The sequence below is a fragment of the Ranitomeya variabilis genome, chromosome 1, assembly GCF_051348905.1.
Source record: "Ranitomeya variabilis isolate aRanVar5 chromosome 1, aRanVar5.hap1, whole genome shotgun sequence".
Classification (NCBI taxonomy): Eukaryota; Metazoa; Chordata; class Amphibia; order Anura; family Dendrobatidae; genus Ranitomeya; species Ranitomeya variabilis.
The window spans coordinates 274,883,698-274,911,507 of NC_135232.1; the positions used below are offsets into that span (position 1 = coordinate 274,883,698).

General features: G+C 45.5%; 1 protein-coding gene across 1 annotated transcript; it reads left to right on the forward strand.

The window, feature by feature from the left end:
* Positions 1-27,481, forward strand: PLA2G1B (phospholipase A2 group IB). Its single transcript, XM_077280862.1, has 4 exons — positions 1-84; positions 13,273-13,432; positions 25,250-25,377; positions 27,329-27,481. Exons 1-4 carry the CDS (start codon positions 51-53, stop codon positions 27,445-27,447), a joined length of 441 nt encoding a protein of 146 aa, XP_077136977.1. The 5' UTR covers positions 1-50; the 3' UTR covers positions 27,448-27,481.
* Positions 27,482-27,810: the final 329 nt, after the last annotated feature.

Genomic DNA, 27,810 nt, shown 5'->3' on the forward strand with positions numbered 1-27,810 from the left:
TATATAAGGGGGGGCATTCAGCATTCAGCCTGCAGTGAGTCTCTACTGCCATGATGCTCCGATTGTTTGCAGTTCTCTTAGCAGGTAGGCTTTTCCCATTCACCAATTATTAGCTGCACTTACCACATTTTGGAAGAATCTGTCTACAGAACTGGATATTGTATTGTTTTGCAAACTGTTACATATATTAAGAATATTGAACTGTATGAATTTTCTTCTATTAGTATTTGTGTTCTCATTTATTGAAATGTTTGAGGAGGGTTATCAACATTAATGCAAATTGTGTATTAACCAATCAGATTAAATATGGAGGAGCAGCATGCACTCCATTCAAATACACAGGGACCCCTTTTCCTGTGATCAGTGGGGTTCCCAATGGTCAAACCCCCACTTATCCTGCATAATTGTAATGAAATAAAATACCCCTTTATGATTGTCAGAGTTAAAAAAAAAACAACTTGCAAGGTATTGTTGGAAGAAACCAGATAATCTTTCTGAAACCTAAATGAGAAATCTTTCAAATGAGTTTAGATTGCTGCTTGGCAGTATAGGGCACTTCCCGTCAGTGTGGGACCCATAAGAGAGTTTTTTTTTCACTTCTTGGTAATAGTAGTGGAGAGAAATTGGTGCACTAAACGATAAGAAAAGCGGTGACACAGCAGGTGTAAGACAATACCATATCTCCTGGTGTACAGACCTGTTGTAATAATTATAGGGGATAACTCAGGAGACTCTTTGCGTGGAACAAGACAACTACAGGACACAGTTTTATAAGTGGTAAAGTCTATATTATCACACGGTGATTCAAACAGGTGCAGAGAGAAACTCAAGTCCACAACACTTGCAAATAATAAACGCAGCTTAGCAGTCTATAGGAAACTTCAGAGGAAAATGCAATCAAGCAGAAAGTCTATGAAGCACAGTTATTCTTGAGGATACTTGACACGAATAAATCCTTGTCTTAGTCCAGACACAGATAGATATGCTTATAAGGCAGTTCAAATCAAATCTTAGCTCAAACAGGGAGGCCTGGTTAATAGTCTCAGGTTATTGCAAAGCAGCAACAGCTTACATGTCCAGCAAATGCAGATGGAAGTAAACATGAGCAGCAGATGAAGGAGGACTACTGGAAACTTGTGTATGCAGCAGGAACTCAGAACAGAGTAGCAGGATCACCACACAGGTTCACAGGAGCAGGTGTATAGCCAGGGAGTAATCAGAGGTCAGGAGCTGGATGCAAGGCAGAATACTCTAGCACAGACTGAAGGCTGGGGTGGAGTTTTATAGCAGGAAGACAGTGCACATGAGACCAAAGACGCCATCTTGGAAAAGGGCAGTAATGCACAAAAGGTAAAAAATGTTCAGAGTCCTGACATTACTCCCTCCTTAGAAGCGGCCTCAGGACGATCCTGGACCTGGTTTCTCAGGGAATCTCTGATGGAAACAAGAAATCTTCTGTTGCGCATTGATGTTTTCCACAGGTTCCCAAAAGTCTTCCTCAGGGGGATATCCCTGCCATCTTATCAGATATTGGAGCCGATTCCTGCGAATCCTGGAATCAATAATTTCCTCCACCACAAATTGTTCTTGCCCATCAATCACCACAGGCTGCGGAGGTGGCACAACACGTCCCTGGAAGGTATTAGGAGATACAGGCTTTAGTAAAGATACATGAAAAACTGGGTGTACCTTCATTGTCCTAGGCAGCTTCAGCCGGCAGGCCACAGAGCTCACAATACCATTGATCTTGAAAGGGCCAATTAATTTCTGTCCAAGTTTTTGTGAAGGAATGTTTAACTTCAGATTCTTAGTTGCTAACCACACGGAATCTACTACCTTGAACATGGGTGCAGGTTTATGGAATCTATCAGCCGATCTCTTATAACGTTCTTGACCTGTGGTCAGGGATTCCTTCAGAACCTCCAGATTTTGTCTCATCGCAGTCAGCCTTTCCTCCACTGCCAGAACCGGAGAATTACTTGGAGACCTAGGTAAAATAGACGGATGATAACCCAGATTGGCAAAGAAAGGTGTAAATTTAGGTGAGGCGCTCTGAGAATTATTATATGAAAATTCAGCTAACGGCAACAACTCCAACCAATCATCCTGGAGATGGCTGACATAGCATCTTAGATATTGTTCCAGCGTCTGGTTGGTACACTCAGTCTGACCATTTGTCTGGTGATCGTAAGCAGAAGAGAGACAGACATTAATATTGAGTGCAGAGCAAAACCCCTTCCAGAATCTTGAAGTGAACTGCACTCCACGGTCAGAGATGATCTCATCCGGAACCCTATGCAACCGAAAGACATTCTGTATAACCAAGTTCACTGTATCTTTAGCTGAGGGGAGGCCGGTGCACGGAACAAAATGAGCAGCTTTAGTCAGGCGATCAACTACCACCATGATTGTATTCATGCCCCCCGATGTAGGTAGCTCCACAATAAAGTCCATTGATATAGACCCCCAAGGGCGGGACGGAACAGGTAATGGTTGTAGAAGACCCGTAGGTGCCACATGAGGAGTCTTGTAACGGGCACATACCTTGCAAGAGAGAACATAGTCCTTGGTATCCTTCAGGCAAGTTGGCCACCAGAAGAATCGGCTCAGGAACTCTTGTGTCTTCTGTACCCCCCTGTGACCAGCCAACTTGGAGTCATGTACCAACTTGAGTATCTGCAGACGGACAATCTCAGGGACGTAGATAAGTCGATCTCTGAACCACATGCCACCCTTAAAGACAAGATTAATATCCATAGGTGGGTTGGCCAGAAACACATCACCTTCATAGGCCTCCCTGCACTCCTTCCACAAGTCCTGATCGTGGATAACTCCGATGAAATTGGCATCAGATAGAATGGTCTTGGACGGGGCTCCAGGTACGGAATCCACAGCATGGATTCGGGATAAAGCATCAGCCTTCCCATTACGAGAACCTGGACGGTACGAGATAACAAAGTTAAATTGATTTAAAAATAAGTTCCAACGAGCCTGACAAGGAGAAAGACATCTAGCGGATTTAAGGAACTCTAGATTGCGATGGTCAGTTAGCACTATGATCTGTTGTGCAGCTCCTTGCAGATGATGCCTCCATTCTTTGAAAGCCACAATAATAGCCAGCAATTCCTTGTCTCCCATGTCGTAATTCTTCTCTGCTGAGGTTAGTCTATGGGAAAAGAAAGCACAAGGATGTAGCAGACCCTTCTCTCCAGTTCTTTGGGAGAGAATAGCCCCCAAAGCATTATCAGAAGCGTCCACCTCCACAATGAAAGGAAGTGTTGGATCTGGGTGTATCAACAGCGGTGCTGAGGTGAAACAGATCTTAAGCCGATCAAAAGCTTCTTGAGCCTGTGATGACCACTTAAAGGGCTTTTCCTTCTTTGTCAAGGAAGTAATGGGACGGACAATATCAGAAAAATTTTGAATGAAGCGTCTGTAGAAATTTGCAAAACCAATAAAACGTTGGACCTCCTTAACGTTCTTGGGTACCGGCCAGTCAAGGATAGCCTGAATCTTACCAGATTCCATGTTCAGCCCCTGGGGAGAGATGATATAACCTAAGAACTGTATCTCAGAACGATGGAACTCGCATTTCTCCGGCTTAATATACAGATGGTTCTCTTTCAGACGTCTTAAAACAGTTTTGACATGTTCTTCATGTTCCTGTAGAGAGTCAGAAAAGATTAGTATATCGTCAAAATAGATCACTACAAACTGGTCCAACAAATCTCTGAAAATGTCATTAGCAAGGTGTTGAAATGTTGCAGGGGCATTACAAAGCCCGAAGGGCATCACAAGAGATTCAAAGTGTCAATACCGGCATCTGAATGCTGTCTTCCACTCATCCCCTGGACGAATACGCACCAAATTATAAGCCCCACGAAGATCCAGTTTAGAGAACACCTTAGCATGGCGGACTCTTTCCAGTAATTCGGGAATCAGAGGCAAAGGGTAACGGTTTCGTATGGTTACCTTATTGAGTTCTCGATAGTCAACACAGGGTCTCAGGGTCCCATCCTTCTTCTTTACAAAAAAGATAGGTGCCCCTGCTGGTGAGGAAGAAGGATGTATGAAGCCTTTGGCCAGATTTTCATCAATATACTCCTTTAAGGCTTGAAGCTCAGGTGCCGCCAAAGGGTATACGTTACCAAAAAAAATGGCTGCCCCGGGAAGCAGCTCAATGGGACAGTCATAATGCCTGTGTGGAGGAAGCTGATCTGCATTCTTCTTGTCACAGATGTCAGAGAACTCTTTATTAGCTGGAGGTAAAGAAAATACCTGTACATGTGGTTTCGTAGCCGTGGACTCAGTGACAGCTTCTGTTAACGCTGAGTTGCTCCTTGTTGGGAAGATAATCTCCTTTGTCTCCCAGTTGATAATTGGGTTCTGAGAACGCAACCAAGGAATACCTAAAATCACAGGAAAATGAGGAGAAGAAATTAGCAAGAAAGAAAGTTGCTCCTGATGATTAGGCTCCAACAAAATTTCAAGGGGTACGGTCTCCTGATCCACAGGCCCAGAGATTAAAGGTGACCCATCCACTGTTTCCATGGTAATTGGAGAGGCTCTTTGCTGAATTTTAATACCATGTTCCTTGGCAAATGCGGTATCCATGAAATTGCCACCTGCACCAGAGTCAATCATAGCTGCACTGGAAATCCACTGTTCTGAACACAGGATCTTAATAGGGAGAGAACAGTGAGAGTTCTTTTCCTTCAGCTCCTTGGGGGGTGAAGTCATAGAAAGTGAATGGAATACAGCGTTTAAAGGCAGGCTACATTCAGAGATGTCAGATTCATCATCACAGTTGTCATACTCCCCTATTGCTGCTAGCACCTTGTTAGGCCGTCTAGGACACTTAGGACAATTGATCAAGAAGTGGTCAGACTGGCCGCAGAAGAAACATAGACTTTCACGAAGGGGATGCTCCCGGCGCTCATTGATCTCGCGCCTCTGAACGGAATCAATTTGCATGGGCACCTCCTCCACCTCCCGAGAGGTTTTACCTGCAGGCTCTTTGGAAGGAAGGGAAAAGTTAGAAACACGGTTATATGCAGCAAATTTCTCCTGCCTACGCTCAGTAAGGCGAATGTCTATGCGCACACAATGCTGTATAAATGTCTCTAGCTCTTGTGGTGACTCAGAGCGGGCTAGTTCATCTTTTACAATACTAGACAGACCCCTTTTAAAAATAGGCAATTGCGCATAACTGTCCCAATTGGTATCTACCGCTAATCTCCTGAATTCAGTGGCATACTCAATAACAGGGTCATCAAACATTAATGCCATAGCGGCCAAGAAATCATCCAAGTTATTTAACCGTGGGTCACGAGACTCAATCATCATATTCGCCCAGGCGAGCGCTCGTGAGGTCAGTAGCATTATTACACACAATACTTTGGATCTATCAGTAGGAAAACGGTCAGCATGCACATCAAAATATAGCATACATTGATTCACAAAGCCACGAAATTTGTCGCGATCACCATTAAATCTGAATGGGGGCAACTTAGGTGGGCTAGCTGGTGACGGTTGCCCAGAGGGTAAAGTCACTTGTGCAGCTGTTTGCGTGCTTATGTCCTGAAAAGCCCGTCCATACTGGGACTCTATGCCAGCAAGTTTGTTTTCCTGGGCTGCCATGCGGTTGCTCAAGTCCTGCAAAGTTTGTCCAAACACTTGTTGATTGTGTTCAAAGCTTCCAAACTTCCAAACTTCTTTTGCAGACCTTCCACATCTTTCTGCAGTGATCTAATTATGGAAAACACCTGCTCTAATCTGCTTTCTGCAGTCATTGTTCCAGCAGTCTCCTTCTTTTTTTTTAGGCTAGAGTATCCTGTAATAATTATAGGGGATAACTCAGGAGACTCTTTGCGTGGAACAAGATAACTACAGGACACAGTTTTATAAGTGGTAAAGTCTATATTATCACACGGTGATTCAAACAGGTGCAGAGAGAAACTCAAGTCCACAACACTTGGTGCAAATAATAAACGCAGCTTAGCAGTCTATAGGAAACTTCAGAGGAAAATGCAATCAAGCAGAAAGTCTATGAAGCACAGTTATTCTTGAGGATACTTGACACAAATAAATCCTTGTCTTAGTCCAGACACAGATAGATATGCTTATAAGGCAGTTCAAATCAAATCTTAGCTCAACCAGGGAGGCCTGGTTAATAGTCTCAGGTTATTGCAAAGCAGCAACAGCTTACGTCCAGCAAATGCAGATGGAAGTAAATATGAGCAGCAGATGAAGGAGGATTACTGGAAACTTGTGTATGCAGCAGGAACTCAGAGCAGAGTAGCAGGATCACCACACAGGTTCACAGGAGCAGTTGTTTGGCCAGGGAGTAATCAGAGGTCAGGAGCTGGATGCAAGGCAGAATACTCTAGCACAGACTGAAGGCTGGGGTGGAGTTTTATAGCAGGAAGACATAGTGCACATGAGACCAAAGATGCCATCTTGGAAAAGGGCAGTAATGCACAAAAGGTAAAAATTGTTCAGAGTCCTGACACCTGTCTCCTGGTAGCGCCTCCAGCCTCTGTACACTATGCTGAAAGACACAGCAAATCTTCTTGCCACAGTTCGCATTAATGTGCCATCCTGGATGAGCTGCACTACCTGAGCCACTTGTGTGGGTTGTAGAGTCTGTCTCATGCTACTACGAGTGTGAAAGCACAGCCAACATTCAAATGTAACCAAAACATCAGCCAGAAAGCATTGGTACTGAGATGTGGTCTGCGGTCCCCACCTGCAGAACCACTCCTTTATTGTGTCTTGATAATTACCAATAATTTCCATCTGTTGTCTATTCCATTTGCACAACATCATGTGAAATTGATTGTCAAACAGTGTTGCTTCTGCGGACAGTTTGATTTCACAGAAGTTTGATTTACTTGGAGTTGTTGTTAGGGCTAGCACCGAGTATAGATAGGTAGCAACAAGGTGCGTTCGCAGCCCGGGGTCCACCGTGCAGAGATATCTGCTGCAAAGTAACGGCGGATAAACTCTGAGCTCACACGTGGGTTGAGCTTCAACCCGTGTGAATTGGAAGCGATCTCTGTTGACTCACAGAGTCGTGCTGTACACAAAACTATTACCCTAACTAGGGTTGAGCTTTCTCTGGAACTCTTCTGTGCTAACCGCACACATGAAGGAACCAGATGCTAAGCCAAGCGACTAATTGCCCCCACTGACGCTAGCTGCCTGCCTGAGTGTACAGTCCCAAAGCTACAGCCTCATACCACATATGTATAGACTGGTATAGTATCCACTGGCACAAGCCAAACACATTTGATACTAGCGCTTGGCCGTGCGGCCATGCGAACCTTTTATAGTTGCAGCTCTTTCAGGACCTTCCTGGTGGACCAATAGGAGTTGCTACAGGGCCTGAGCGTGTGACCCCCGACCTGCAATGAGAGGTCCTCCTGTGGGCATGGTCAGTGCGTGAAAAGCAGGACTTGGGCCCAGAAAAGCCTGCTCGCCGCTGACCAATGCTGGCTACAAAGGCAGAGCCTGGAAAGGCAGCAGTAACCATTCACACAGTATCAGGTTGAGCCAGACTCTGGGACCGACGTCTCCACTGAGCAGGTTCCACTGCAGCGGGAGGAGAATGGGAGACCACAGCAGACATGGTTCGAGATTCCCCCTGTACAGCGGCGGGAACTCGACACCTAACAGTTGTTTAAGTGTGCCCTTTATTTTTTTGAGCAGTGTATATATTAATATATATTAATTAGAAAATTCATTGCACATAGGTAAGGATAAAACCACTTAGAATTCCAAAACCAGTACCATCTATAAAAAGAATTGCACCCTCCCTCCCATGTCCAGTTCTAGAACAAAAACATTGCACAGGGAAAGATAAATTAATGGAGCCAGTCACAAATGAATATAATGTGTATAATATATATGTATATTCTGTGTGTCTCTGTTAGGCCATGTGCGCACGTTGCGGATTTCCTGCGGATCTGCAGCGTTTTTTACCGTGCAGAAACGCTGCAGATCCGCAAGTGATTTACAGTACAATGTAAATCAATGGAAAAAAAAATGATGTGCTAATGGTGCAGAAAACTCCGCACTGAAAACACTGCGGGTTAAAAGAAAGAGCATGTCATTTATTTGTGCGGATCTGCAGCGTTTCTGCACCCATTGACTTGCATTGAGTCGGGCACATCCGCAGCAAAACCGCAGATCTAAAAAAGATCTGCGGTTTTGCTGCGAGAAACGCTGCAGATCGGGAGGGGGGAAGAGTGTGTGGGCGGAGACTGTCTGTGTGGGCGGAGACTGTGTTTGTGCGGGGAAGATGTGCGTGTCTGTGTGCGTGTTTGTGTGTGTCTGCGGCGATTGCGAGGATCTGCGGGGATCGCGGGGCTGTCGGGCGTCTGTGGGGGGCTGCTGGGGGTCTGCGCCGGGCTGTGGGGGGTAGGCGGTGGGCTGTCGGGGGTCTGCGGTGGGCTGTGGGGGGTCTGCGGTGGGCTGTGGGGGGTCTGTGCCAGGCTGTCAGGGGTCTGCGGTGGGTTGTCGGGGGTCTGCGGTGGGCTGTTGGGGGTCTGCGGTGGGCTGTCGGGGGTCTGTGCGTGGCTGTCGGGGGTCTGCGCCGGGCTGTTGGGGGTCTGCGGCGGGCTGTCAGGGGTTTGCGGCGGGCTGTCGGGGGTCTGCGGCTGGCTGTGGGGGGGTCTGTGCCGGGCTGTGGGGGTCTGTGCCGGGCTGTGGGGAGTCTGTGCCGGGCTGTCGGGGGTCTGTGCCAGGCTGTGGGGGGTCTGCGGTGGGCTGTCGGGGGTCTGTGCCGGGCTGTGGGGGGTCCTTGGGGGTGTGTGCGCATGCAGGCATCATCCGATGGGACTACAAGTCCCATCCGGCTATGCCTGCTATAGTGACAGTGATTGACACATTAGCCAATGATGGGAAAGTAGTAGTCCCATCATCTGGCTAATGTGTTGAATGTAAAAAAAAAACCACGAACATACAACAGAACATACAACATACAACAGTACATATAACATATGACAGAACATACAACATATAACATATAACAGTACATACAACATATGACAGTACATAACAACATACAACATATGACAGTACATACAACATACAAAATATGACAGTACATACAACATATGACAACATACAACATATGACAGTACATACAACATACAACATATGACAGTACATTCAACATATGACAGAACATACAACATATGACAGTACATACAACATATGACAGTACATACAACATACAACATATGACAGAACATACAACATATGACAGAACATACAACATATAACATACATACATATAGACATACAATACATACATACAGTACATTCATACATTACATACATATAACATACAGTACATATATACATAGAGTACATACTCACCATCACTTGTCACTTTGTTCCCCGAAGCCAGTGTCACCTGTAAAAAGTATTAAAATAACAAACAAACAATATACTCCCTGATCCGCAGAAATCCACGAGTGTCTCACGACGATCTCCCGTGGAGAGCATCAGCATCAGCTGATGTGACCGCTCTCTAGGGGCTCCAGGAATACAATGATGGGAGGGAGTTATCCTTCCGCACTGTATTCCTCCGCCACTGTAAAAAATAGTCCCTAGTCTCACTTTTGGCACTGCTGTGTGAGAAAGTTCCCACGCAGCAATGGCTGTTATGACCCCAATGGCGAGGGTCTCAGAGGAACGTGGAAGTCTGCAGAATACAAAAATCCAGCTCATAGGGCAGTGGTAACTGGGTTGACCATATATCTACTCCTAACGCCAACATTAGAAGTAGCCGGGGATCATTCCTACGTTGATTCTAGATGACACGTGCCAGCCGGAGAATCTAGCTACCCCTAGTAGAGGAAAACAAAGACCTTTCTTGCCTCCAGAGAAGGGGACCCCAAAGCTGGATAGAAGCCCCCCACAAATAATGACGGTGAGGTAAGAGGAAATGACAAACACAGAAATGAACCAGGTTTAGCACAGAGAGGCCCGCTTACTAATAGCAGAATAAAGAAAGGTAACTTATATGGTCCACAAAAACCCTATCAAAATCCACACTGGAAATTCAAGAACCCCCGAACCGTCTAACGGTCCGGGGGGAGAACACCAGCCCCCCTAGAGCTTCCAGCAAAGGTCAGGATATAGATTTGGAACAAGCTGGACAAAAATACAAAACCAAAACAAATAGCAAAAAGCAAAAGGCAGACTTAGCTGATATAACTGGAACCAGGATCAGTAGACAAGAGCACAGCAGACTAGCTCTGATAACTACGTTGCCAGGCATAGAACTGAAGGTCCAGGGAGCTTATATAGCAACACCCCTAACTAACAACCCAGGTGCGGATAAAAGGAATGACAGAAAAACCAGAGTCAAAAAACTAGTAACCACTAGAGGGAGCAAAAAGCAAATTCACAACAAATGGCATAAAGTGAGACCCTGAACTAAGGTAACCTCAGTGATACACTGCAGAAGCCATTGTCTCCTATCAGTGTGTCACTGGAGGTCTATTGTTGTGGATTTGGTTTCTGGGCTCCCCCGGTGGTCACTGGTGGTACTGAGCGTGGGTTTGTCATCTCCTCTGTTCACCTGTTTCCATCAGGAGATGGGAGTTTCTATTTAGCCTTGCTCCTCAGTCATTTCTATGCCGGCCAACAATGTTACCAGAAGCCTTTCTGTTGCATGTTCCTGCTCCTAGACTACTTTCAGCTAAGTTGGATTTTTGTCCTAAGTTTGTTTGCATTTTTGTTCCAGTTCTCTGTGTTTGAATATTTCTGAGACTGGAAGCTCTTGTGAACTGAAATTGCCACTCTGGTGTCATGAGTTGATATTAGAGTTCTAAAGTAATTTCAGGATGGAATTTTGAATAGGGTTTTCAGCTGGCCGTGAAGTCCCCTTTTCTGTCTTCCTTCTATCTAGTAAGCGGACCTCAATTTTGCTAAACCTATTTTCATACTTCGTATGTCAATTTCCTCTAATATCACCCACAATATTTGTGGGGGCTACTGTCCGCCTTTTGGGGAAAATTTCTCTAGAGGTGAGCCAGGTCTGTATTTTCCTCTGCTAGGGTCAGTCAGTTCTCCGGCTGGCGCTGGGCATCTAGGGATAAAACGTAGGCACGCTACCCGGCCACTTTCAGTTGTTGTGATAGGTTTAGCTCACGGTCAGCTCGAGTTCCCATCTTCCAAGAGCTAGTCCTTTTTGTATGCTCAACTATGTTCTCTGTGTGTTGAGAACCATGACAGTCTATAGAGCAGTGACATCACCCGATGTCACTGTTCTATAGGGGAGATCGTCGTGGGACACTCGTTATTAATTGGACTGCGTCAGACAGGGAGTATGTGGCTTATTATTTTACGTTTTTTGCAGGCGCTCAAGTATGGTAAGTATTGTTAAATTAAGAATAATAAAATACTTTTTTCTGGCTGTGTCTTTATTTTTTTTAAACTCTTTCACTACTCTAGGATTAATAATGGATAGGCGTCTTATTGACGCCTCTCCATTATTAACCTGGCTTAATGTCACCTTACAAGGTGACATTAACCCCTTATTACCCCATATCCCACCACTACTCAGGAGTGGGAAGAGAGGGGCTAAGTGCCGGAATTGGCGCATCTTACAGATGCGCCATTTCTGGGGCGGCTGCGGGCTGGTATCTGGTATTTGTAGCCGGGGGGGGGGCAATATCCATGGCCCCTCTCTAGGCTATGAATATCAGCCCACAGCTGTCTGCGTAGCCTTTCTGTCTATAAAATATAGGGGGACCCCAAGTCATTTTTTGGGGGTCCCCCTATTTTAATAGCCGGTAAAGGCTACGCAGACAGCTGCGGGCTGATATTCATTCCTAGAGAGGGGCCATGGGTAATACCCCCTTCCCAAATATTGGCCGTCGGCTTTCCCCCTCTGGCACAGAAAATTGCGCGGGAGCCCAAGCCGTTTTTTTCCCCGTTTTTTTTTCTTTATGTTCATTAATCAACATCGGCCTATCTATGGATATATCTATCTATAGATATATCTATAGATAAATAGATGTTTCTATCCATATATCTATCTGGCTAATTTCACACATCAGGTTTTTGCCGTCAGGCACAATCCGGCGAGTTTTGAAAAAAGCCGATACGATTTTTTTTCTGCTGGATCTGTTTTTTCTCATAGAGTTGTATTAGCGCCGGATTGCACCTGATGGCCACATGTTTCATCCGTTTTTTGCCGGATCCGTCAAAAAAGCTGTTTCCGCCGGACGGAAAACACATACAGAGGAACGGTTTTTCTGTCCGGCAAAAAAACGCATAGCGACGGAACCGGTTTTTCAAAAATTCGCCAGATCCTGCCTGATGGAAACAAACTGATGTGTGAAAGTAGCCTAACTATCCATATATCTATCTACATCTATGCATCTCATTCCTTCTATCTATCTATCTATCTATCTATCTATCTATCTATCTATCTATCTATCTATCTATCTCAGGCCAGCGTCACACTTGGCGTAGGAAAATACGGTCCGTTTTTTACGGGCGCAATACGCAGAAATGTTCCCAAAACAGTGTTCTGTATGTAATCCATTGGCAAGGTTGGCAAGACTTTCATTGGTGGAATTTTTGCGCAATACGCTGACAAACGCAGCATGCTGCGATTTTCTACGCCCGTAAAATGCGGCTGCGAAATATACGGCAGATAGGAGCTGCCCCATAGAGAATCATTGGTCCGTGTGCAATGCGTTGTTTTTGCACCTCTCATACATCCGTAAAACTCTCTAGTGTGACGCCGACCTCATTCCTTCTATCTATCTATCAATCTATCTATCTCATTCCTTCTATCTGTCTGTCTGTCTGTCTGTCTATCTGTGTGTAATTGAGTGTGGGTTGGACAAATGTAAAAGAGGAGGCTGGACAGGAAATGACATCACAAATCTTTTTTTTTGTCAATAATAGATCTTTATATTTAGCTTTCAAAAACACATACAAAACCGCAGCAAAAATGCAACAAAACCGCACCTGCATTTTCTGGCAAGAGAGGGAATAATCTGCAGCAGAAATTCCTAAGGCTAATCCGCAACGTGTGCACATACCCTTATACCCATATGCTTTTCCTTCTTTTGTTGTATCTGTTATTATCTGATATAGGGCTTCTGAAAAACCCGAATTTTTTTAATTTTATTCTGTTTTCAATTTGGATGAGTTGGGTTGTGTAGACAATAGTAATATTGAAGTTTGATGGATAAGTCTTTTTAATTTTGACTATAGTAACACATTTTGATTTTGTCCCAGTATCCTGCGCCTGTGCCTCTCCTTATAATCGGGCACTCTGGAATTTCCACAGTTTGATCAAATGCGCCATTCCTGACAGTGCACCTCTAAAAGAATATAATAATTATGGTTGTTATTGTGGACTTGGAGGACACGGGACTCCCAAGGATACTCTGGACAAGTAAGCATGATTTCCGTGTAGGTGATATTCAACTGACATTGGATAACAGAGCGACCCAACGAGTGTATATTATGCATCCATGGGATGATGTTATAGTTTATAGCCTTGGAACATATTAATTTGTTGTTTTTCTCTGTATACCATATGCCCTTAAATAGGGGAGAAATTCCCTCCAAAAATGCTACAGGGACTCCTACACCTTTATTGAGGTCAGATATTAATTATGGTCATTTTTGACTATTAATGATTAATTATTATTATTATGCTTTTTCTTATATAGTGCTATCATATTCCGCAGCGCTTTACACACATTATCATCGCTGTCCCCAATAGGGCTCACAATTTGATTCCCTATCAGTATGTCTTTGGAGTGTGGGAAGAAACTGGAGAACCCGGAGGAAACCCAGGGAAACACGAGGAGAACATGCAAACTCCTTGCAGATGTTGTCCTTGGTGTGATTTGAACCCAAGACCCCATCGCTAACCACTGAGCCACTGTGGTGCCCTATAATTAATAAATAATTAGTGATGCCTTAACTTTATCAGTTCCATATCCTACATACTGTATGTACGAACAGCTAACTGAGACAAAACTGTGTATTAAAAAATAATGTTTATTACACACAAGTCTACAGTCTATTAAATATATATTTCTACCCAAGCTGGCAACTATATATATTCGTGAGCTTGGGTATAAATATATATGTATGCAGGGCCGGTCTGGTTGTGAACTGCCTTGTGTGCTACATTGTTAACAGAATCAATGTTCTCAAGACACCCATACTGTTAACAGTTGTGACGGAGCACAAAGCCGGTCACTCCGTCACTTACCTCAGCATGCCGTGGGTATAATTATAAATATTGGTCTTGTAGTAAATCTTCCTTTCCTCCATCCAGGGTAATATTAGTAATATATTCCATCTGGTTATTGGGGACGGAGACAGCATGGGCCTGTGTGATTTCAAATGCCAAGGCTGAATTTCATCCCCAAGTCCATACCTGTATGTATGTAATAGACATATATTGATACTACAACCCTAATATCACAACAATACCACACATTCCAACCCACGATTACCTAATATTTTCCACCCACATTACCTAATCACACAATTCCAATGAGCAGCCCTCCCGCCTAACACTAGCCAGCTGTCTCTATATATATAAATCAAGGGGTTAATCTAGGGGGGTTAGTGCAAGGGTATACAGGACCCAGTAAGTAAGGGCGTACAGGGGATCAGAGGTAAGTGGATACTCAGCCAGATTTGCTTGTCATGATGCCAGTGGAATAAGAGTATATATATTTGCATACATGAGCTAACATCCAATATATATATACTAGCTGTTTCCAGCCAGCTAACGCTCGGCACGCTCATTGCTATCGAATTAACGATGCTGGTGATTAAACTAAAGTAAGTAATAATAAATAACATTCAATAGCGCTTGGATTATGTGTGGTAATGTGGTGGGGCGGGATTATCTGTGGTAATGTGGTGGGGGCGGGATTATGTGTGGTAATGTGGTGGGGGCGGGATTATCTGTGGTAATGTGGTGGGGGCGGGATTATGTGTGGTAATGTGGTGGGGGGGATTATGTGTGGTAATGTGGTGGGGGGCAGGATTATGTGCGGTAATGTGGTGGGGGGGTGGGATTATGTGTGGTAATGTGGTGGGGGGCAGGATTATGTGTGGTAATGTGGTGGGGGGGCGGGATTATGTGTGGTAATGTGGTGGGGGGCGGGATTATGTGTGGTAATGTGGTGGGGGCGGGATTATGTGTGGTGATGTGGTGGGGGGCGGGATTATGTGTGGTAATGTGGTGGGGGGCGGGATTATGTGTGGTAATGTGGTGGGGGGGCGGGATTATGTGTGTTGATGTGGTGGGGGGCAGGATTATGTGTGGTAATGTGGGGGGTGGGATTGCGTGTGGTGATGTGGTGGGGGGCAGGATTATGTGTGGTGATGTGGTGGGGGGCGGGATTATGTGTGGTGATGTTTTGGGGGGCGGGATTATGTGTGGTAATGTGGTGGGGGGCGGGATTATCTGTGGTAATGTGGTGGTGGGGCGGGATTATGTGTGGTGATGTGGTGGGGGCGGGATTATATGTGGTGATGTGGTGGGGGGCGGGATTATGTGTGGTAATGTGGTAGGGGGCGGGATTATGTGTGGTAATGTGGTAGGGGGCGGGATTATGTGTGGTAATGTGGGGGGGCAGGATTATGTGTGGTAATGTGGTGGGGGGCGGGATTATGTGTGGTAATGTGGTGTGGGGGCGGGATAATGTGTGGTAATGTGGTGTGGGGGCGGGATAATGTGTGGTAATGCGGTGGGTTAGCGGGATTATGTGTGGTAATGGGGTGGGGGGTGGGATTATGTGTGGTAATGGGGTGGGGGGCGGGATTATATGTGGTAATGGGGTGGGGGCCGGGATTATGTGTGGTAATGCGGTGTGGGGACGGGATTATGTGTGGTAATGTAGTGGGGGGCGGGATTATGTGTAGTAACATGTGGGGGGCAGGATTATGTGTGGTGATGTGGTGGGGGGTGGGATTAAGTGTGGTAATGTGGTGGGGGGGCGGGATTATGTGTGGTAATGTGGTGGGGGAGCAGGATTATCTGTGGTAATGTGGTGGGGGGCGGGATTATGTGTGGTGATATGGTGGGGCGGGATTATGTGGTGGGGGGCGGGATTATGTGTGGTAATGGAGTGGTGGGCGGGATTATGTGTGGTGATGTGTTGGGGGGGCGGGATTATGTGTAGTGATGTGTTGGGGGCGGGATTATGTGTGGTGATATGGGGGGGCGGGATTATGTGTGGTGATGTGGTGGGCGGGCGGGATTATGTGTGGTGATGTGGTGGGGGGAGGGATTGTGTGTGGTAATGTGGTGGGGGGGCGGGATTGTGTGTGGTAATGTGGTGGGGGCGGGATTGTGTGTGGTAATGGGGTGGGGGGCAGGATTATGTGTGGCAATGTGTTGGGGGGCAGGATTATCTGTGGTGATGTGGGGGGCTGGATTATGTCTGGTAATGTGGTGGGGGGTGCTGGATTATGTGTGGTAATATTATGTGTGGTGGTGTGGTGATGTGGTGGGGGGGCGGGATTATGTGTGGTGATGTGGTGGGGGGCGGGATTATGTGTGGTGATGTGGTGGGGGGCGGGAATATGTGTGGTAATGTGGTGGGGGGCAGGATTATGTGTGGTGATGTGGTGGGCGGCCGGGATTGTGTGTGGTGATGTGGTGGGGGGGCGGGATTGTGTGTGGTAATGTGGTGGGGGCGGGATTGTGTGGTAAGTATTCGGCTCCCTGGAACTTTTCAACCTTTTTCCACATTATCTGTGGTGATGTGGGGGGCTGGATTATGTCTGGTAATGTGGTGGGGGGCAGGATTATGTGCGGTAATGTGGTGGGGGGGTGGGATTATGTGTGGTAATGTGGTGGGGGGCAGGATTATGTGTGGTAATGTGGTGGGGGGGCGGGATTATGTGTGGTAATGTGGTGGGGGGCGGGATTATGTGTGGTAATGTGGTGGGGGCGGGATTATGTGTGGTGATGTGGTGGGGGGCGGGATTATGTGTGGTAATGTGGTGGGGGGCGGGATTATGTGTGGTAATGTGGTGGGGGGGCGGGATTATGTGTGTTGATGTGGTGGGGGGCAGGATTATGTGTGGTAATGTGGGGGGTGGGATTGCGTGTGGTGATGTGGTGGGGGGCAGGATTATGTGTGGTGATGTGGTGGGGGGCGGGATTATGTGTGGTGATGTTTTGGGGGGCGGGATTATGTGTGGTAATGTGGTGGGGGGCGGGATTATCTGTGGTAATGTGGTGGTGGGGCGGGATTATGTGTGGTGATGTGGTGGGGGCGGGATTATATGTGGTGATGTGGTGGGGGGCGGGATTATGTGTGGTAATGTGGTAGGGGGCGGGATTATGTGTGGTAATGTGGTAGGGGGCGGGATTATGTGTGGTAATGTGGGGGGGCAGGATTATGTGTGGTAATGTGGTGGGGGGCGGGATTATGTGTGGTAATGTGGTGTGGGGGCGGGATAATGTGTGGTAATGTGGTGTGGGGGCGGGATAATGTGTGGTAATGCGGTGGGTTAGCGGGATTATGTGTGGTAATGGGGTGGGGGGTGGGATTATGTGTGGTAATGGGGTGGGGGGCGGGATTATATGTGGTAATGGGGTGGGGGCCGGGATTATGTGTGGTAATGCGGTGTGGGGACGGGATTATGTGTGGTAATGTAGTGGGGGGCGGGATTATGTGTAGTAACATGTGGGGGGCAGGATTATGTGTGGTGATGTGGTGGGGGGTGGGATTAAGTGTGGTAATGTGGTGGGGGGGCGGGATTATGTGTGGTAATGTGGTGGGGGAGCAGGATTATCTGTGGTAATGTGGTGGGGGGCGGGATTATGTGTGGTGATATGGTGGGGCGGGATTATGTGGTGGGGGGCGGGATTATGTGTGGTAATGGAGTGGTGGGCGGGATTATGTGTGGTGATGTGTTGGGGGGGCGGGATTATGTGTAGTGATGTGTTGGGGGCGGGATTATGTGTGGTGATATGGGGGGGCGGGATTATGTGTGGTGATGTGGTGGGCGGGCGGGATTATGTGTGGTGATGTGGTGGGGGGAGGGATTGTGTGTGGTAATGTGGTGGGGGGGCGGGATTGTGTGTGGTAATGTGGTGGGGGCGGGATTGTGTGTGGTAATGGGGTGGGGGGCAGGATTATGTGTGGCAATGTGTTGGGGGGCAGGATTATCTGTGGTGATGTGGGGGGCTGGATTATGTCTGGTAATGTGGTGGGGGGTGCTGGATTATGTGTGGTAATATTATGTGTGGTGGTGTGGTGATGTGGTGGGGGGGCGGGATTATGTGTGGTGATGTGGTGGGGGGCGGGATTATGTGTGGTGATGTGGTGGGGGGCGGGAATATGTGTGGTAATGTGGTGGGGGGCAGGATTATGTGTGGTGATGTGGTGGGCGGCCGGGATTGTGTGTGGTGATGTGGTGGGGGGGCGGGATTGTGTGTGGTAATGTGGTGGGGGCGGGATTGTGTGGTAAGTATTCGGCTCCCTGGAACTTTTCAACCTTTTTCCACATTATCTGTGGTGATGTGGGGGGCTGGATTATGTCTGGTAATGTGGTGGGGGGTGCTGGATTATGTGTGGTAATATTATGTGTGGTGGTGTGGTGATGTGGTGGGGGGGCGGGATTATGTGTGGTGATGTGGTGGGGGGGCGGGATTGTGTGTGGTAATGTGGTGGGGGGGTGGGATTGTGTGTGGTAATGTGGTGGGGGTGGGATTGTGTGGTAATGGGGTGGGGGGCGGGATTATGTGTGGTGATGTGGTGGGGGCGGAGCTACTCTGCCCGGGACGGGATTAGCTAGTAATCACGATGCCTCTTATATATATATATAGATTTCTACAGTGCCTTGCGAAAGTATTTGGCTCCCTGGAACTTTTCAACCTTTTTCCACATATCATGCTTCAAACATAAAGATACCAAATGTAAATTTTTGGTGAAGAATCAACAACAAGTAGAACACAATTATGAAGTTGAACGAAATGTATTGGTTATTTTACATTTTTGTGGAATTTCAACAACTGAAAAGTGGGGTGTGCAATATTATTCGGCCCCTTTACTTTCAGTGCAGCAAACTCACTCCAGAAGTCCATTGTGGATCTCAGAATGATCCAATGTTGTCCTAAATGCCTAATGATGATAAATATAATCCACCTGTGTGTAATCAAGTTTCCTTATAAATGCACCTGCTCTGTGATACTGTGATATACTGTTGTGGATAAGTTTAAAGCCGGATTTGGATACAAAATGATTTCCAAAACTTTAAACATCCCAAGGAGCACTGTGCAAGTGATCATATTGAAATGGAAGGAGTAATAATCACTGCAAATCTACCAAGACCCCGCCGTCCCTCTAAACTTTCATCTCAAACAAGGAGAAGACTGATCAGAGATGCAGCCAAGAGGCCCGTGATCACTCTGGATGAACTGCAGAGACCTACAACTGAGGTGAGACAGTCTGTCCATAGGACAACAATCAGTCGTACACTGCAGAAATCTGGCCTTTATAGAAGAGTGGCAAGAAGAAAGCTATTTCTCAAAGATATCCATAAAAAGTGTCATTTAAAGTTTGCAACAAGCCACCTGGGAGACACACCAAACATGTGGAAGTAGGTACTCTGGTCAGATGAAACCAAAATCGAACTTTTTGGCAACAATGCCAAACGATATGTTTGGCGTAAAGGCAACACAGCTCATCACCCTGAACACAACATCCCCACGGTCAAACATGGTGGTGGCAGCATCATGCTTCGGGCCTGCTTTTCTTCAGCAGGGACAGGGAAGATGGTTAAAATTGATGGGAAGATGGATGGAGCCAAATACAGGACCATTCTTGAAGAAAACCTGTTGGAGTCTGCAAAAGACCTGACACTGGGACGGAGATTTGTCTTCCAACAAGACAATGATCCCAAACATAAAGCAAAATCTACAATGGAATGGTTCACAAATAAACGTATCCAGGTGTTAGAATAGCCAAGTCACAGTCCAGACCTCAATCCAATCGAGAATCTGTGGAAAGAGCTGAAAACTGCTGTTCACAAACAATCTCCATCAAACCTCACTGAGCTCGAGCTGTTTGCCAAGGCAGAATGGGCAAGAATTTCAGTCTCTCGATGTACAAAACTGATAGAGACATACCCCAAGCGGCTTGCAAACAAAGTATTAAGTTAAAGGGGCCGAATAATATTGCACACCCCACTTTTCAGTTTTTGAATTTCCACAAAAATTTAAAATAACCAATAAATTTCGTTCAACTTCACAATTGTGTTCCACTTGTTGTCGATTCTTCACCAAAAATTTACATTTGGTATCTTTATGTTTGAAGCATGATATGTGGTTACAGGTTGAAAAGTTCCAGGGGACCGAATACTTTCGCAAGGCACTGTATATATGTATGGACATTTTGGGGCACTTCTCTTCTACATGCCATAATTTTGATAAGTTTGAGCTACTGTATAGAGGCCACCATAAACCTTGATTTGGCTTGGTAATACATTAACAACAGTATGTTTCAAAATGAGTTTAACCCCTTAGTGACAGAGCCAATTTGGTACTTAATGACCGAGACAATTTTTACAATTCTGACCACTGTCACTTTATGAGGTTATAACTCTGGAACGCTTTAACGGATCCCGCTGATTCTGAGTTTGTTTTTTCGTGACATATTGTACTTCATGTAGTGGTAACACTTCTTCGATATTACTTGCGATTATTTATGAAAAAAATGGAAATATGGCGAAAATTTTTAAAATTTTGAAATTTTCAAAATTTGTATTTTTATGCCCTTAAATCACAGAGATATGTCACGAAAAATAGTTAATAAATAACATTTCCCACATGTATACTTTACATCAGCACAATTTTGGAAACAAAATTTTTTTTTGTTAGGGAGTTATAAGGGTTAAAAGTTGACCAGCAATTTCTCATTTTTACAACACCATTTTTTTTTTAGGGACCACATCACATTTGAAGTCATTTTGAGGGGTCTATATGATAGAAAATAACCAAGTATGACACCATTCTAAAAACTGCACTCCTCAAGGTGCTCAAAACCACATTCAAGAAGTTTATTAACCCTTTACGTGCTTCACAGGAACTGAAACAATGTGGAAGGAAAAAACGAACATTTAACTTTTTTTTGCAAACATTTTACTTCAAAACCATTTTTTTTTATTTTCACAAGTGTAGAAACAGAAATTTAACCATCAATTTTGTTGTGCAATTTCTCCTGAATACGCCGATACCCCATATGTGGGGGTAAACCACTGTTTGGGCGCACCGCAGAGCTTGGAAGTGAAGGAGCGCCGTTTGACTTTTTCAATGCAGAATTGGCTGGAATTGAGATTGGATGCCATGTCACGTTCAGAGAGCCCCTGATGTGCCTAAACAGTGGAAACCCCCCACAAGTGACACCATTTTGGAAACTAGACCCCTTAAGGAACTTATCTAGATGTGTGGTGAGCACTTTAAACCCCAGGTGTTTCACAGAAGTTTATAACGTAGAGCTGTGAAAATAAAAAATCGCATTTTTTCTACAAAAATTATCTTTTTGCCCCCAAATTTTTATTTTTACAAGGGTAACAGGAGAAATTAGACCACAAAAGTTGTTGTCCAATTTCTCCTGAGTACGTTGATACCCCATATGTTGGGGTTAACCACTGTTTGGGCGCACCACAGAGCTTGGAAGAGAAGGAGTGCCGTTTTACTTTTTCAATGTAGAATTGGCTGGAATTGAGATCGGACGCCATGTCGCGTTTGGAGAGCCCCTGATGTGCCTAAACAGTAGAAATCCCCCACAAGTGACGCCATTTTGGAAACTAGACCCCCCAAGGAACTTATCTAGATATGTGGTGAGAACTTTGAATGCCCAAGTGCTTCACAGAAGTTTATAACGCAGAGTCGTGAAAATAAAAAATATTTTTTTTCCACAAAAAAGATTTTTAGCCCCCAACTTTTTATTTTCACAAGGGTAACAAGAGAAATTGGACCCCAAAAGTTGTTGTCCAATTTGTCCTGAGTATGCTGGTACCCCATATGTGGGGGTAAACAACTGTTTGGGCGCACGGCAGAGCTTGGAAGGGAAGGAGCGCCGTTTTGGAATGCAGACTTTGATAGAATGGTCTGTGGGCATTATGTTGTGTTTGCAGAGCCCCTGATGTACCTAAACAGTAGAAACCCCCCAGAAGTGACCCCATTTTGGAAACTAAACCCCCCAAGGAACCTATCTAGATATGTGGTGAGAACTTTGAATGCCCAAGAGCTTCACAGAAGTTTATAATGCAGTCGTGAAAATAAAAAAATATTTTTTTTTCTACAAAAGAGATTTTTTAGCCCCCAAGTTTTTATTTTAACAAGGGTAACAGGAGAAATTGGACCCCAAACGTTGTTGTCCAATTTCTCCCGAGTATGCTGATGCCCCATATGTGGGGGTAAACCACTATTTGGGCGCACGGCAGAGCTCAGAAGGGAGGGAGCACCATTTGACTTTTTGAGCGCAAAATTCGCTGTCGTGTTTGGAGACCCCCTGATGTACCTAAACAGTGGAAACCCCCCAATTCTAACTCCAACCCTAACCCCAACACACCCCTAACCCTAATCCCAACCCGATCCATAATCCTAATCACAACCCTAACGATAATCACAACCCTAACCCCAAAACAACCCTAATCTCAACCCTAACCATAACCCTAATCAAAACCCTAAATCCAACACACCCCTAATCCTAATCTCAACCCTAACCTCAAACCTAACCCTAATCCCAATACACCCCTAACCCTAATCCCAACCCTAACCTTAACCCTAATCCCAAGCCTAACCCTAATCCCAATCGTAACCCTAATGCCAACCCTAACCCTAATACCAACCCTAATCCAAACCCTAATCCCAACTCTAACCCTAACTTTAGCCCCAACCCTAGCCCTAACTTTAGCCCCAACCCTAGCCCTAACCCTAACTTTAGCCCCAACCCTAGCCCTAACCCAAACTTTAGCCCCAACCCTAACCCTAACCCTAATTTTAGCCCCAACCCTAGCCCTAACCCTAACTTTAGCCCTAACCCTAACCCTAAATTTAGCCCCAACCCTAACCCTAAATTTAACGCTAGCCCTAGCCCTAACTTTAGCCCCAACCCTAACCCTAAGGCTACTTTCACACTTGCGTCATGTGGCATCCGTCGCAATCCGTCGTTTTGGACAAAAAACGAATCCTGCAAATGTGCCCGCAGGATGCCTTTTTTACCCATAGACTTGTATTGCCGACGGATGGCCACACGTCACGTCCGTTGTGCACTGGATCCGTTGTGTTTTGGCGGACCGTCGTCACAAAAAAAGTTCAATGTAACCTTTTTTTTGTACGTCGCATCCACCATTTCCGCTCATGCGTGGCCATAACTCTGCCCCCTCCTCCCCAGGACATAGACTGGGCAGCGGATGCGTTGAAAAACTGCATCCGCTGCCCACGTTGTGCACAATTTTCACAACGTGCGTCTGTACGTCGGGCCGACGCATTGCGACGGCCCCGTACCGACGCAAGTGTGAAAGAAGCCTAACCCTAGCCCTAACCCTAACCCTAAATTTAGCCCCAACCCTAACCCTAAATTAGCCCCAACTCCTCTCTCCTGCCGGCCAGCAGATGGCAGCAGAGAGCGGGCGCACTGCGCATGCGCCCGCCATTTTCTTTCCATAGGAAGAAGCCGGCGGGCAGGAGGTGATGCAGGAGGACCCAGGGACACCGGTAAGTATAGCAGGGTCAGAGGACAGAGAATGACCGATCGCTTTTTCTTTTTTTTTTTGCGACCGCCGGTAAACAGTTAATTACCGGCGATCGCAAAACAGGGGTCGGTAAGAACCGACCCCGATCATGTTCTTTGGGGTCTCGGCTACCCCCCGGCAACCGAGACCCCCAAAGATCCTCCGGGTACCGGCCGACGGGCGCACTGCGCATGCGCCCGCCATTTTTTTGCCGGAAGAAGATGGCGGCGCCCATCGGGAGCCACGAGGAGCACCGGGGGAGACAGGTGAGTATCGGGGGGCTATCGGGGACCCCATTTCTCTGTCCTTTGATGTGCAATCACATCGGAGGACAGAGAAATTAAAAGGGAGATCGCGTTGTTGTTTTTTTTTGCGATTACCGGTAAACGGTTAATTACCGGCGATCGCAACTCGGGGGTCGGTAAAAAACCCCCGAATCATGTTCTCTGGGGTCTCGGCTACCCCCGGCAACCGAGACCCCAGAGAAAATCCGACTCTGGGGGGCGCTATTCACTTTTTCCACAGCACCGCTAATTAACGGCGCTGTGGTTTAAGTACCCTTAACTGCCGCCGTTAAAAGGCGTATCGACGGTCGTTAAGGGGTTAACATATATATGTTTATTAAAAGGAAAATGTTCTATTGAATTCAATAGAATTCCCTTAAATATTCAACATGTCATGTCAATCATAAAATTAAGAAGGTAAAAGTCATACCGAGATAAATAGAATGAGACTGCAGAGGCCAGTGATTGGCTGCAGTGGTCATATGCTGTAGAGAGGAGGTCCCAACCACAGCCCAGTAAACAAAGACTTGAGCAGCAGAAACATGGTGCAGCTGCAGGGGCTTCTACAGGTAAGTAATGTATTTTATTTACTGTTTTAATGTGTTTCCTACTTTTTCCTCAATTTTGGATGAAAATAGTCACCCTTCTTAACTAGATTCACAGCTTTTTATTTACAATGTAAATGTCAGTTTAGTATCTTATGCATTTGTTTTCTATTATTTTAAAGGAGTTACCCACTACTCAGAAAACACGTTCTGCAATACTTTGTTTTTCCTTGTAAAAATATAAAACCCCATATACTCAACACCCATAACTGCGTCGTTCCAGCAATGTCGGCGCCAGGTCTCCTTTGACATTGTTATGCCATATGAGCCCTGGAGCCAATCAGTATTGACTACTGCGCTCTCACTTCCATTGGACGAACTTAGAATGTCTGAGGAAGGTGTGAGCATCGCAGCCCGATAGCGGCCACTGATTGGATGTAGGGATCGCGTGGAATAACAATATTTACAATTACAAGCCTCTGTGCCGACACTGCTGCTGCGGGATATGGTGTTTTTATTTTAGAAAGGGGGATATGGTATTTAAGAGGGATTGCTGAATAGTGGACACCCCCTTTAAATGCAACAGCCAGGATGAGAAAAATTCCGCAATTGTGAAAATGTAAATGTAAACAACTCACTGTATTATTTTTACAGATGCTGCCAAGTCCATGACAACTGCTATTCACAAGTAAAGACATTATCTAGTTGTGGTGGCCTTGTAGATAATCCATACACCAAGAGTTATGACTATAAATGTTCGGGGACAACTATTACCTGTACATGTAAGTGGCTTGCAATGATGACCGTAAGAGATAAACAGCTGGTCAATTTTCCGCTGTTCGCCGTTTTACTGACAATGCAGGGCATCTCATGCCAGAAGTTAGATAATTGCACATTTTTGCCCAATGAGCAGTTGTACAAAAGTGTTGCGACTTTCGGTGTATTTACAACTTTTTGAAAAGTGTCCAAGGCTTAGCTGACGGAGGACCCTCAGAGCACAGCCCGACAGATCCAGTATTGGTTATGCCACAAAAGTGGGGTAAACTAAAGTATAAATGTACTCCTGTCTAGGACTGGAGAGCGTTTTCCATTGCTGATATAAGGACAGCTGAAAGATGCATCACATTCATTGTGAGACATATACCTCTTAAGGAATTTTGTGCATCTTACTCCAGCAGACTCTGGATCAATACTGGAGGTATAAAATGTTAGTCTTGATGAATTTTCACCCTAGTGTTTATAATTATTATTATTTATTTATATAGCACCATTAATTCCATGGTGCTGTACATCAGAAGGGGTTACATCAAAATACAAATATCACTTACAGTAAACAAAACTAACAACGACAAACTGGTACAGAGGGAAGAGGACCCTGCCCTTGCGGGCTTACATTCTACAAGATTATGGGGAAGGAGACAGTAGGTCGGGGGTGGCAGTAGCTCCAATGGTGTTGAGATGGCCATGTGGTCTTTACAGGCTGTAAGCTTCTTTGAAGAGATGGGTTTTCAGGTTTCTTTTGAAGGATCCAAAAGTAGTGGATAACCGGATGTGTTGGAGCACTGAATTCCAGAGGATGGGTGATATTCGGGAGAAGTCTTGGATGCGATTGGGTGAGGAGCGTATAAGCGTGGAGGAGAGGAGGAGGTCTTGGGAGGACCGGAGATTACGTGAGGGAAGATATTGAGAGATTAGTGTGGAAATATACGGAGGAGAAAGATTGTGGATGGCTTTGTAGGTCAGTGTTAGTAATTTAAACTGGATACGCTGAGAAATTGGGAGCCAGTGAAGGGATTTGCAAGGAGGGGAAGCAGGAGTGTAGCGAGGAGAGAGATTAATTAGTCGGGCAGCAGAGTTAAGGATGGACTGGAGGGGTGCGAGAGTGTTAGAAGGTAGGCCACAGAGGAGTATGTTGCAGTAGTCGAGGCGGGAGATGACTAGGGCATGCAAGAGCATTTTGGTAGAGTGTGGGTTAAGGAAAGGACGAATTCTGGAAATATTTTTGAGCTGGAGGCGACAGGAGGTGGCGAGAGCTTGGATGTGCGGTTTGAAGGACAGGGCAGAGTCAAGGGTTACTCCGAGGCAGCGGATTTTGGGGACAGGGGAAAGTGTGATTTCATTTATTTTGATAGATAGATCAGGTAGGGAAGATATGCGAGATGGAGGAAAGATAATTAGTTCAGATTTGTCCACATTGAGCTTGAGGAAGCGAGAGGAGAAGAAGGAGGATATGGCTGATAGACACTCAGGGATTCTGGAGATCAGAGAGGTGACATCTGGGCCAGAGAGGTAGATCTGAGTGTCATCGGCATATAGATGGTACTGGAAGCCATAGGACCTTATGAGATGTCCCAGGCCGAGTGTATATATTGACTCGTGTATATATTGAATGGTCCTTCACTTTCCCCTAATGGCCTTTGGTCGGAGAACATAGTTGCCCAACAAGGATTCGCCAACAGTCATCTCACACCTTGCGTGTATGACCGGGTTAAGAAAGCTACAGTACTTCATACATTTTTTTGTTCACTTTTATTCTGTAAAGGTGTAGAAATAATTTTGATTGGTAGAAGCAATGTGCAGTCCAATTATCTAAAGTTTCTAAGGACATTAAGTAGGCAACATATTCATCACTTTGACTCTAAGGAAATCTTGCATGTGTATTGCAGTTTAGAGATGCATTTTATTTGCACACACCATAAAATAATTCTTGCCATTTTGTGTGTCTTCCAACAGCCAATAGTGATGCCTGTGCTCAATTTATCTGCAACTGTGATCGAGTTGCTGCCAATTGTTTTGCAAGCTCTCCATACAACGCGTCATACAAAGACTTGGATAAAGACAAACACTGCTAAGTGATGATAATGCAAAGAGAAATAAATAAAAGCATAAAATCAAATTACTGTGTTTTTATTTGCCTGTACCAATGGTGGTCATCCAACCACATTATGGGGTGTCAGATAACGTCATAGGCTAAATTGTCATGTTCTCTGTCTGCATCAGATACAAGGTCCCAGTCCATGTATGTCTATGGTAGATACAGATACAGTGAGTGCTGTTCATAGTTTTCGGATCTTTTGTTAATTATACTGCATGGTTATTTATATATAACAAAAAACAGAAAATCACATTGTATGCTTTTTACATAATTAATTTGCATTTTATTGTATGAAATAAGTATTTAATACAATAGAAAAACAGAACTTAATATTTGGTAC

What these genes read in the sequence shown, in the direction of transcription:
- PLA2G1B (XM_077280862.1), top strand. Translation starts at nt 51, where the DNA reads ATGATGCTCCGATTGTTTGCAGTTCTCTTAGCAG. An exon ending in GTTTGCAGTTCTCTTAGCAG is followed by an intron (nt 85 to 13,272) that starts GTAGGCTTTTCC and finishes ATTTTGTCCCAG; the next exon opens with TATCCTGCGCCTGTGCCTCT. An exon ending in CCCAAGGATACTCTGGACAA is followed by an intron (nt 13,433 to 25,249) that starts GTAAGCATGATT and finishes TTATTTTTACAG; the next exon opens with ATGCTGCCAAGTCCATGACA.